Source organism: Oncorhynchus gorbuscha, linkage group LG17, assembly GCF_021184085.1.
Source record: "Oncorhynchus gorbuscha isolate QuinsamMale2020 ecotype Even-year linkage group LG17, OgorEven_v1.0, whole genome shotgun sequence".
Taxonomy (NCBI): domain Eukaryota; kingdom Metazoa; phylum Chordata; class Actinopteri; order Salmoniformes; family Salmonidae; genus Oncorhynchus; species Oncorhynchus gorbuscha.
Window position 1 is genome coordinate 22038274 of NC_060189.1, and position 12288 is coordinate 22050561.

Below are 12288 nucleotides of genomic sequence, written 5' to 3' on the forward strand. Positions count from 1 at the left end.
GTGCTGTTGCATACCCCTACCACCTGGGGGCAGCCCATCAGGAATGGCAGGATCCAGTTGAAGCGATGAGCTTCGTGGGTACTATAGTGTTGAACGCTGAGCTGTAGTCAATGAACAGCATTCTCACATAGGTGTTCCTTTTGTCCAGGTGGGAAAGGGCAGTGTGGAGTGCCATTGAGATTGCATCATCTGTGGATCTGTTGGGGGGGTATGCGAATTGGAGTAAGACTAGGGTTTCCGGCATGATGGTGTTGATGTGAGCCATGACCAGCCTTTCAAAGCACTTCATGGCTACCCACGTGAGTGCTATATGGCGGTTGTCATGCTGGTATAAAGGATTTGGAGACAGGCACAGGAATACACAACAGGGGTTTTTAATACACCCAAAACAAACACGCATACAAAAACACTGGGCTGTGCCCAAACAAAAGAGTGAGGGGAAACCTCGGTGAAACCTCGGATTACATGTTGGCCAATAATACGGAGGGTAGTGGCGGTTTACCTACTCGTCTGCGAATTCTTACAAGGCACCCCGCCTTCCTCCCCCCTTTTCTCCACCAATAACCTGCTGTTGATGTTTTAGGTGATGACTCCGTCCTCCCTGGTTTGAAACTTTGCCCCAGTGGAGAGTAGTGTTGTGCACCCTGGGATGTAACTGATCTTTCTATAATAAGGTCAAAAGACCATGTTAAGTTCTTTGACTCAGTCTCTGCTACCAGACAAGCATACATCCTACTTCTTCACAGCCTGTCTCACTTTTCCTCTCTCTTTGATCATAAACACCACACATTTTGGGGCAGAGAAAAGCAGACAGTGTACTGCCATTTCACATTGTCTCTTTGTGTTTCTGTACAGGTATTTACTCAAATACTTTGCTCCTCTAACGGTGCTTAGCTTTACATCTGTTTGGTGCTACATTACTTGGTTTGGAATGGTTTGAAAACTGTATTCAACATCTGAGATAATGTAAAAAAGACACACCTGATTTCTTTATTTATTATTATTTTCTACATTATAGTGAAGACATCAAAACTATGAAATAACACATATAGAATCATGTAGTAACCAAAAAAAGTGTTAAACGAATCAAAATATATTTTCTATTTGAGATTCTTCAAAGTAGCCACCATTTGCCTTGATGACAGCTTTGCACACTCTCGGCATTCACTTCATGAGGCAGTCACCTGGAATTCATTTCAATTAACAGATGGCGTGGGGGTGCTTTGCTGGTGACACTGTCTGTGATTTATTTAGGACTCAAGGCACACTTAACCAGCATGGCTACCACAGCATTCTGCAGCGATACGCCATCCCATCTGGTTTGTGCTTAGTGGGACTATCATTTGTTTTTCAACAGGATAATGACCCAACACACCTCCAGGCTGTGTAAAGGGCTATTTGACCAAGAAGAAGAGTGATGGAGTGCTGCATCAAATGACCTGGACTCCAATCACCCGACCTCAACCCAATTGAGATGGTTTGGGATGAGTTGGACCGCAGAGTGAAGATAAAGCAGCCAACAAGTGCTCAGCATATGTAGGAACTCATTCAAGACTGTTGGAAAAGCATTCCAGATGAAGCTGGCTAAGAGAATGCTAAGAGTGTGTAAAGCTGTCATCAAGGCAAAGGGTGGCTACTTTGAAGAATCTTAAATATATATTGATTTGTTTAACAATTATTTGGTTACTACTTGATTCCATATTTGTTATTTCATAGTTTTGATATCTTCACTATTATTCGACAATGTAAAAATAGCACAAATAAAGAAATACCCTTGAATGAGTAGGTGTGTCCAAACTTTTGACTGGTACTGTATGTATAGGTGTATAAAAGTGTTCAGCTTATTATGTCAAAGGCTTAGATGAAGAGAAAGTATGACATTTCATACATTCAACTCTGTAACAAAACCACAGTTGTCATATTAATGTTATTCTAGAAACAATTTAATACATTGGGGGGAAACCAGTAGAACAAATTGTTTGATATAAATAGTAACAATTAAAATGCATAAAACCTGTGAATTATCATTCATGACCAGCCCCCTGATGAGCCCATTGGTCCAGGGGGAATGAGTGATATGCTTAAATTGGACCTGGCTAGGCCTGGCAGTCAGACTGCAGAGGAATGCAGTGCCTTTGTCTATCTGAGCGAAGAGTAGGTCAGAGGGAGAATGCCATTGATGATTGCAGAGAGGTGGAAAGAATCTCCAGGAAGTGCTCTCTCTCTCTCTCTCTCTCTCTCTCTCTCTCTCTCTCTCTCTCTCTCTCTCTCTCTCTCTCTCTCTCTCTCTCTCTCTCTCTCTCTCTCTCTCCATACCTCTCTCTTTCTCTCTGTGTGAGAGACTTGACCATGCTGAGCCTCTCTCGAAGGCCACAATCCCTGGGCACATCCATTGCTTTGTCTCACCCCATAAACACATACCACACCACCACCACCCGTCCTCTACTGGTTGCTGCCTGGGTCTGTGTGGCCGGGGACCCAGGGGCTGCCAGTGATCCCATTCTTATACACATAGCTGTTCTTTACATGGCTTGGCCTAACAAATATAAATAACTAACATTGTTGGCATTTGGCACACATGTTAGAAATGATTTTAGATCATTTTTATTGCAATAAGTATTTGAAAATTATATAAATTCACTCAATAATACTTACTTTCTTATGTGTATTTTATATTACTGGTTCCTCATATTTGGACCTTTTGACCAAACAGAAAAATTGTACATGCCTTTAATAGATCATATATATTTTACCACTAAAATCAATATTGTCCGACAGGATGACAGAACACAAAAAAATAAACCTGCTGTTCTTTTGAGCTTTGCTAAGGCTTGGGACAAGATGCCATGGTGATTATAGATTTAATTGTCAACGGTAGACTAAAAATGGAATAAAGCAGTAACTGGATCTTTAGCCAGTGTCCCCTTCTGACCAGTGCCTGCCGTCTCCCGTCACATTGCTCACTCCCCTCTCTGTCAAGGGGCAGAGAGTAACAGCAAATGGCCCTTTCAAAACACACGACAGCTGGAACACAGGGCAAAGGTGACTGAAGCAGTTGCAGGGTGGGTGGAGAGGGGGCCACAAGAAGAGCAGCTGCAACTTGAAGCCACTTCTTTCCCTCAATATATGTATTTTGAAAATATGGAATTAGTAATCTATGACGACCAGTGAAAATGAGAAACATCTGTATTTTGGTCTTAATTACTCTCCATAATGAATCCTTATGATCATCTCCTCTTTGATAGATAAACGCAGCATGTTTATTGAGCAGGTTCCATCATTCCTAAAGAAAATATCAAAGTGTATATTTTATTATAGATGTGACAGAGTGTTGGGGGTATGGCAAGTTGTGATCCCCCCAAATGTATTTTCCTGTTTTATTTATATAAACGTTCTTCCTTTTGGACTTCCCATTTCTTGCAGCCTGGTCTCACCCAATATAAGTTGTAGCAACAAGATAAAAATACATATCTGTTGGAATATCTTCTGTTCTGCATCCTCAGACAAAAAAAATACTGTATATAGAATGGGAGCATAATTGTCTTTTCCATATACATTAAAGAGAAGAAAGAAAATTATCAAAACATTTGATACACATTATGCACTGTGCGAACAGACATTGTTCAAAGCATCAATCAATTCCCAGGTGGAGATATTCCAGAAAAAGGTGGTAGATTAAGGTAGGTCAAATTATGTTCTCAAAGAACACTGCTACTTGCTGCCACTGTGTGAGTTCATGCAGTAGTACAGAACTTATTGTGGTTGGTGTTATCGCGAGACTGGTCCATTAACAACCTGCTTGACACACAGCACTGAGTGCAGCTTGCCTGCCAGGGTCGAACTGAGCTCAATAAACGACAGGAAAGGCGAACATCTGTCCGTACATCATGAAAGAACGTAAGAACATTTAAGAAAACACGGAGATAAGGAACATATTTGTAAGTATTGCGTTTTGACAATGAAAATGTTGAAACCGAAAGTTATAATATTCAGCGCTACCTCCGTGCAGCGCAGCTGGCTTGGTCAGCGACAGTTGCTGATCTCCTTTGCTGTGTAAAGGCTTCTAGCCATGAATTACGACCATGTAGCGTTATCTTCCTGCGTTCTTGCCTCTGTTTGCAGTTTTCCTTTCGTTAAAACAGGGCAAACTAGTTCGCGAAAAGCAAACATTTGTATTTTCGGATTATTATTGGTTAGGCCTAATTAAAAGTTCATAGGGACATTTGTTTGTTGTCTGTAGTCTGGTCCATTGTTATTTTAATAACTTTACACCAATAGAACAAAAGTATGTGTCATTAAAGTTGTGGCTGACTAGTGCGCAAAAGGAACAACGATGCGTTATAAAGTTATCTATATTTCGACTGTTGTCAAGTGTCCTTTAATCCTAAAATAAAATGTTCTTATTAAGTGTATAATATTTTAGTGTTGGGACTGATGCAACATCTGAAACAAGTTTGTGTGTCTATTGTACGTAACTCGACTCAGAGTAACATATGGCTTAAAGTGGAGCACAGCTGGAGGTAGCGTTTCCATTGCGGTGATGTCAGAGCAGCTGACTCTACAGCTTGCAGTGTAATTAGCTAACAGAGCACCAGTTTACTCACTCCCCTGGCGTCTTTCTTAACCTTGCCCGATGGGCGAGTGCTGGTATCCACAAGCCTGAGTTTTTGCCTGTCTCTGTTTGCATGCTTGGTAAATGAACGGTTCCTGATCATTGTTCAGTATACACGAACAACGGCTGAGTAGCGATCGTTTTTGTCTGTGTGGAAGCGTGCGTGCGACTGTACCCGGTCCGTCCGTTTCGCATTTCCATGTGAAGCTCAAGAACTAGCGCGACTAATCAGACTGCTGTTGGTAACTTGAGAGAAAGGTAGGAGAGTTCAAAAGGACAACACTGAAAAACACACACACACCTCAATCTGTAGACTAATCGAGAATAAAATAACAATATTTATTTTGATTTAAGTAGCCCTATTGATGCGTAAAGAAGTCTATATGATAAGGACCCCTTTATCATATTGTAATAGGGATGGCGCTTATATTTAACATTCAATGGAAATGTAGTCTTAAACATTTTAAACAACTATGTCTATGCATTTTAATTGCTAATGTTTGCATTGGTAGACTACTTTGTGGCATTTTCTGCCAGTTGTATTCTTTTCCTGTACATTTCGTTTGGGGTTGGTTTACTTTTGTTTGTAGTTTCCTTGAACACCAGATGTGTTGCTGACACTCTGTGGTGCCCTCTATATGGCAGTATTTCGTTGATTTAATATCCAGTTTTTCCTGTTTTTCATTAGGTTATGACGGAAGAATGGAGTTCCCAGACCATAGCCGCCAGTTGCTGCATTGCCTGAGTCAGCAGCGTCACCAAGGTTTCCTCTGTGACTGCACTGTTCTCGTTGGGGAGGCGCGATTCAAAGCACACAGAGCTGTGCTGGCCTCATGCAGCATGTACTTCCATCTCTTCTACAGGGACCAGCCAGACAAAAGGGACGTTGTGCATCTGAACAGTGACATTGTGACAGCCCCGGCTTTCAGTCTGCTCCTTGAGTTTATGTATGAGGGGAAGCTGGAATTCAACACTCTGCCAGTGGAGGATGTTCTGGCTGCGGCCAGTTACCTTCACATGTATGATATAGTGAAAGTGTGCAAAAGCAAGCTGAAAGATAAGGAACTGTGCTACCTGGATGAGAAGGTTAGCGAGGTGATAGCACTGAGCTGTCTGGAAAAGGAGAGCTCCTCAGACAGCGAGCTGCAGAGCAAGCAGCCAGGGCCAGGCCGGCGACAGACACAGCAGCTGCCCCAGAGAGCCCCCCCGGCAGAGGAGTTTGACATGGACAACAGCAAAGTCAGGCTGGCTGTCACAGATTGTGATAGGTCTGCACAGAGCAGGCAGAAGGCAAATGGTCACCCTGGCAGGTCCCCGGACCTTGTAGGTGTCAATTATGTGTCAGCAGAGGCCGAGCCCTGCGTCCAAACAGCTGGAAAAACAAAAGCTGATGTCAGTAGTTGCACAGTATTGCTGTCCCAGAGGTCCCGGGCTTCAGTTGACATGGACTGTGCTCTGGATTTGTCTTTCAAGCCACTGTCTAGCAGAGATCCCATACACCCCACCTACATCTCGGGACAGCTGGCCCTCGACAGCCAGCAGCAGGGCACTGAGCCACTTGTTAAAGATGAACACGACTTGCTGTCAGAGCAGGAGGACAGTGAGGCGATGAGCCCGGAGAGCCAGCGCTTTGGGAATAGTGCCAGGAGCTCAGTGGTGACAGGGTTCGCTGCCCTCTTCCCAGGCAACAACGGCTCCACATCGGCCCTGCTCTCCCAGGAGGAAGACCTGATGGAGGAGGGGGTGGGCAGTGGAGGAAGGGGGGGCACGAGGGGCAGAGAGGGCGATGAGAGGAGGGGGAGGCTGTTGGGGGACAGTGAGGAGGAGGACGACCTGGCCTCTTCAGACATCTCCACCTCCAGTGGGGTCCTGCTGCCCCCGGGGCAACAGGTGTGTGTGTGTCCACTCTGCAGCAAGGTGTTCCCCAGTCCCCATGTGCTCCAACTGCACCTCAGCTCGCATTTCCGCGAGAAGGACGGGGCACGCTCCAAGCTCTCCCCCGACGGTTCTGTTCCCACCTGCTCACAGTGTGGCAAGACCTTCTCCTGCATGTATACCTTGAAGCGGCACGAGCGCACACACTCTGGCGAGAAACCATACACCTGTGGCCAGTGCGGCAAGAGCTTCCAGTACTCTCATAACTTGAGCCGGCATGCCGTGGTTCACACACGTGAGAAGCCTCACGCCTGCAAGTGGTGTGAGCGGCGCTTCACCCAGTCTGGGGACCTGTACCGCCACATCCGCAAGTTCCACTGTGGCCTTGTCAAGACCCTCGCCATTGGATAAACCCCTCTCACCAGTGCCATGAAATAAGACCGAGTAACGTCTTATCACTCCCTGAGTACTACTACTGCATATACCTCCACAGTAAAGTACTAGTTATACATATTCACAAATTGTTAAAGACATATCCTTTTGGAATTCTAATCCATGTGGCATTTCTTAAGTTAAAGTGTAGAAACTTTATAATGCACAAATCTGGACTTCACTGGAAGGATGTTGGACTTTATAATTTTGTTTTACAATAATAAGATGGGGTGTTTTTCCACTCAAGCTGGATATATGGTGAAGGTGGACAAATCAGTTGCACTTGTTTATTTCTGTCTGTCTTGGTAGTGCAAAACTGCTGAACTTGATGAAGTGTATTCTGGTAATAGAAACACATTTCTACGCATATATCTGCAAGTGAATTATAGCGCACACTCCTGAACGGATTAACATTTGGTTAGTGCACATGTGGAAGAGGAAACTAAAACTGCCCAAGAGTAGCAATCTATTTTATATCCAACCTTATTTATTAGTCAACCTGCTTAACAGGAAGAAATATCACAAGGCAGTGAAAAAATACTTGAAGTTGGACTACTGGATAATTTTTTTGGGGTAGCTAGTATTGTCGTTTTCTTTATGGTAGGAATGAAGCAGACATCATGATGTTTCTTTATAATAGAGGATGAAAATAAATACAGGAGTTGCAAGGGTTTTTCATATAGTAAGATTGAGCATGTCCTGAAGGAATTACGTTTTTGCTGCACTGGCCTTTCAATGTTCAATGTTAAGGCTGCTGTATGAACATTTAGAAGTGAATTGTTTTGTCACCTTTATGCTCTAGCATATACAGTTTGGGTGGTAATTACTAAAGATTGCAGCTAATGCCTGTAACACTGGTGCCTACTGAAATGATTGACACTCCTGTTCTCATACAAGCATAGGACCTGTTGCCTTCAATACAACTAATCTGTGGGCCTTCAAAAATGTGATCAGCACTTTCCCTTTACAGTGCCTTAATACCATTAAGTAACTTGGTCACTCAGTGATAGCCCTTGGCACTTGTATGCCAATTGATTCATGAGTGTACATACAATAATGTAATACATGTGGTTTAAAATCAAGCTCTTTATTAATTAACAATTGTTGACTTCTATTTAGTAAGTTCAATTTCTGGGTTATTTGTCTGTATTACAGCACTGTAAAAGAAAGGGTAACCACATTTGCATATTCCTTTGCTGTCCATATAATAATGCTGGAGACATGCCCTGATAGACAGGGCAGAGAGTGGGAGAGATGGTCAAAGTATACTCTCGGTGTGCCTCAGTGCTTCTCTGAGGAGATGGTGTCCTGTGGATGTCTTGTTGCCACACTGTCCGTTCATCAGAACACGTAGCTCAAAATGCTAAATCTACTGAGTTCATTTTGCCCCTTGTGTTTGCTCTTATAAAGTATCCTATCTATTGTTCTGTTCATGTTGAAGTACTACTGATGTCTGATTTTAATGTTTGAGTGAATCCTTTGGTGGAACTTTGCTTGACAGAATCTTTGGACAGAATGTGGGTTTAATGGGCCTGTTGTGTGTTGGAAAGATTTCATTGTAGTTGGGTTCATTTTGATGCTATACATATGATTCCTACAAGGTGAGTAGCACTAAAAGTCCAAGATAATGGTTTCATCTGTCCTGAGAAGACTTGATCTGAAGGATTTATTCGTTTAACTTGGTTCAGGGTTTACTTTAGGTGTGACCTATAAAGATGAGCTGATTTCTCTAAGCTTAGAGAGTTTTGATGCCTTGTCATCTTGGTACTATGGAATTGATATTGGGGTCGTTTATTCATTTCTGCAAATCCTGTTACTGTAAAGAAATGGTCTGTTAATGTATCTTACACACAAATCTTAAATTGCGTATTCTCACCGAAGCACTTGTTTTGAGCATGCATATAGTTTCAACACTGATATTGTCTAGGCTGCTATTTCTTACTATTTGTATATTTAATGTAAATATATATTATATTTATCAGTATGTATGCTGTTTCTCTGTATTAGAAGAACACGGTAGAGTTGATTATCAAGGTGTTTTACTAAGGCTTCAATCTCTTAGGTAAGAGTTTCATGTCTTCCCTCCCACCGTGATTTGGGTTTCCTTTTCCTGTCTCACTCCAGTGAACTTGGCTTCCTTTTCAGATGTAATGTCTCACAGGCCATGTCTTCACTCCAGAACAAAACAGGGAGTAATACTGCTATGACTGCTGTTCCGGCAGAGGAAGCAGTTGTTCACAAGAACAAACACACCGATATGGTGTAGAATATCTATAGAAGTCATACAATACAAGCATTGTTCTCCTGTCCCAGGTAGTTCTCAAGGGATCATTGTGCATGTCTGCCCTCACTGTGGGGGGAAAAAAAGGCACCATGAGTCTCTCTTTGCACTTTTTGTATTGAATGGAGCCGTCGGAATGTGAGAAATGTATTAGGCAAAGGGAGACCTGGAAGACGGTAAACAGGTGCATTGTCTGGAGGCATCGAAGAACAGCCCTCGATTCCCAGCATGCATTAAATAAGTGCTTCATTGTTATTTTATGTGGAGAGGATACTACAGTGACTCCATAGCGTCTTTAGCAACACAATCACTATAATTGTAAGCGTATTTCTCTTTTCAAGTGTTGGTGTTGCCTGATTTTCAAGAACCTTTTTGAGATGAGGTATCGCAACACTGATTCATCTGAACTTTAGTATGTAGGTAGTATTTATTAACATCCAATTATGTACCCTTCCTCCCCCTGGAATGAGTTTCCCAATATTTCATGAAGCTGTGTTTCCTTTTTTTAGATGTCATGTAGTGTTCAATTTGTGGTATTTCAATCGAAATACAGGAATGTAGTTTGTTGCATATTTTCTCACTCTTTTGAAAGGAACATTTCTTATGTGATGCAGTTGAAACATTGATGTATTGTTTCTCTAATGTACACATGTAGTTGTACAGGCTTAGAAAACGAACAGTAAATTCTTTTTTTGATGGTTTCTCAGTCATTATTTATATCTCCAGGATTGTTACAGAATGTGCCTTGTAGAAACAGAGACAAGTGTTGCACCTGGAGTTGCCCCTTTCATACATTTGCCACAGACTGCTGTGATGATATTCAGGCTATACAATTTTTCTTTTTTTTTCCCTTTCACCTTATCAAAATGTCAACTCAGCCTGTTTTCTGCTGCTTTTAGAGATGAGTTTCAGGGTTGGAGTTTTGCTACTGTTAAATGAATTACTTTTGTAAAGGTTTTTAATCTGGAATTCAATTTAATGTTAAGCAAACTGAATGCAAGTATTTTTGTTTGGCTCTAAGTTAAGTCTATGTTTGGGAATGAACCTAATTGTTTTCCATAATGTCATGTTTAATGTGAAACACAGAGATAGTTATGACGAATGAAAACTCATTCTACTGCTCCTGATCAGGGGGGGTTCTGTTTTTCTAATTCATGCTGTAGAATTTAAGTCTAAAACTGAGTATTGGGTTACATTAATACTGGAATTAGTGTATTTGGCAGGTTAAGACTGTGAAATTGTGTACAATCATGAGAAATATTTATTGAATTGTTTCTTGTGCAACATTTTGACTCAATTATTTGATTTGTAAAATGAAAGATGCTGATAAATGTCAATGGTAATATTAGAATTTGTAGAAGTGCCATTAGAATTTAATATAATTTTTTAATAAGAAAGTTATATTTTATATTAATCAATTGCTTCTGTGTTAGTGGTTTAAAGCTTAGGGGTCAATCTTATTCAGAATTGACATTGTGTAGAACCTGAGGCAATTTATTTTGATCTGTAATTGTATGTGCTTTTTTGTGTGTTTTGTTTGTGCTTTCAGAGAGTGTGTGTGCGTGCTGTGGAGATGTGACAATCTTGAGTTAGGTCTTTATTAAGATTATGCATAGATTAAACAGGATACTTTTCTGTGCCTCGTGTGGATGTCTTTCTTGTGCGTTTCCTGATATTACCATGTTAACATGTTTAGGGGCACAACTCTTCCCACTTTGGGATTTAGTTGTCCAATCCTATGTTTTGTGTTCTACTGACCAAGACACACTAAACTAAGACAGGATTTGTGGCAATAAATCCATATAATAATTGGCATGGGAAATTGAAATACGCAATCAAACTGGTGAAAGAGGTTTTTCCACTGTCGACCTTTACATATTGTCAAGGAGAGTCTTTATTGTTGCCTTTGCACAAGCAACACCCGATAAGTGTGTGTGTTAGTAGTGAGAGGACTGTATACAGACAACACAATGTGGTAATATTGTTGGTCTTCTCTATCCCACTGAACCCATAACCTGCAGGGGATCTTTAGCGGGGGCATGTCATTCTTCCAGAACTTTCAATTGTTGTCATATTAATCACCTTTTCATTTTCTTTAATGAAAGTAAACTGCATAAGTGAGCAAACAAACAAAAAAAATCTCCATGTCAATTCACTGGTCATTTTCTTTGTGGAGGGGTATTAATTATTCCACCGCTGCAAAGCTACTCTGCTCCAGCTACTCTGCTATGCATTCGGGGATGGGTTGGGAGTTCCCACTACTCTCCCCAGCACATCAATTCTGTGGTTCATAGACAAGGCAGCATCCACCCAGCCCCGAATTACTGCCCCATCCTTGGCCTCATCCAGTCACTGGGTAGTAGCTCAGGCACTCTGTCTGCTCCCACTTCCGAGCACTAACTGGTTGCACAAACAGACGACACTGCCGCCCGCACTGACCAGCCAACCACAGCACAAAGAAAACAATGGCCTCCCAAGATCATTCAAAAACACCAAACGGCCTCCACTACCTCCCAGTAAATAAGGGACCTCACACTGTAAACATTTCTTCAGTTCTCAGGGTATTCACATCACTATCAGCATGTTATATCTGCACTTGGCCATCACATGGATTTCTACATGAACCAAACCTGAGTATGGAAAGTATGGTCCGTGTGATAAGGATTAACTGCTAGATGGCAGGGCTGTGATGTCTGATTTAAATCATTGAATATTGAAAACATTCCTTTCCAAGGCTTTTAAGCCGGGTACATTTAGATGGTTTTGGACCTCTACAATACTCTCTGTATTTATTTATTCCCCAGTTTAGAGGCAGACTTGGAGGAAGTTGTTTAGATGAAAGTTGTAAGTGTCCACCACCTCACAAGGCCAGCGGTGGGAGCCCTTGACCTCTGAACGGACTGCCAGGGACAGCTGGTGTGGTCCATGTTTATTTATTTATTTCTTAACAAAAGACAGGTGGTAACACTTGAAAAGGGCACACACACACACAAAGAAACAAACAGCTTGGTACAAAAACACAGCCTCGTTTCTCTATATAGTCTGCGGTATAGACATGATTTTCACTTACATCGACTCAGCATCACAC

The 12288-nt window shown here is 41.9% G+C and overlaps 1 protein-coding gene across 2 annotated transcripts; it reads left to right on the forward strand.

The window, feature by feature from the left end:
* The first annotated feature begins 3771 nt into the window (after positions 1-3771).
* Positions 3772-10839, forward strand: LOC124001989 (zinc finger and BTB domain-containing protein 18.2-like). 2 transcript variants are annotated; one of them, XM_046309185.1, is made up of 2 exons: positions 3772-3938; positions 5301-10839. In XM_046309185.1, the coding sequence occupies exon 2, from the start codon at positions 5315-5317 to the stop codon at positions 6896-6898; it is 1584 nt and encodes a 527-aa protein (XP_046165141.1). In that variant the 5' UTR covers positions 3772-3938; positions 5301-5314; the 3' UTR covers positions 6899-10839. The 2 variants fall into 2 exon arrangements, with proteins under 2 accessions (XP_046165141.1, XP_046165143.1); XM_046309187.1 differs by lacking the exon at positions 3772-3938 and adding an exon at positions 4566-4870.
* Positions 10840-12288: the final 1449 nt, after the last annotated feature.

Excerpts from the sequence above, each read along its gene's own strand:
- LOC124001989 (XM_046309185.1), top strand. The coding sequence starts at position 5,315 with ATGGAGTTCCCAGACCATAGCCGCCAGTTGCTGCATTGCCTGAGTCAG.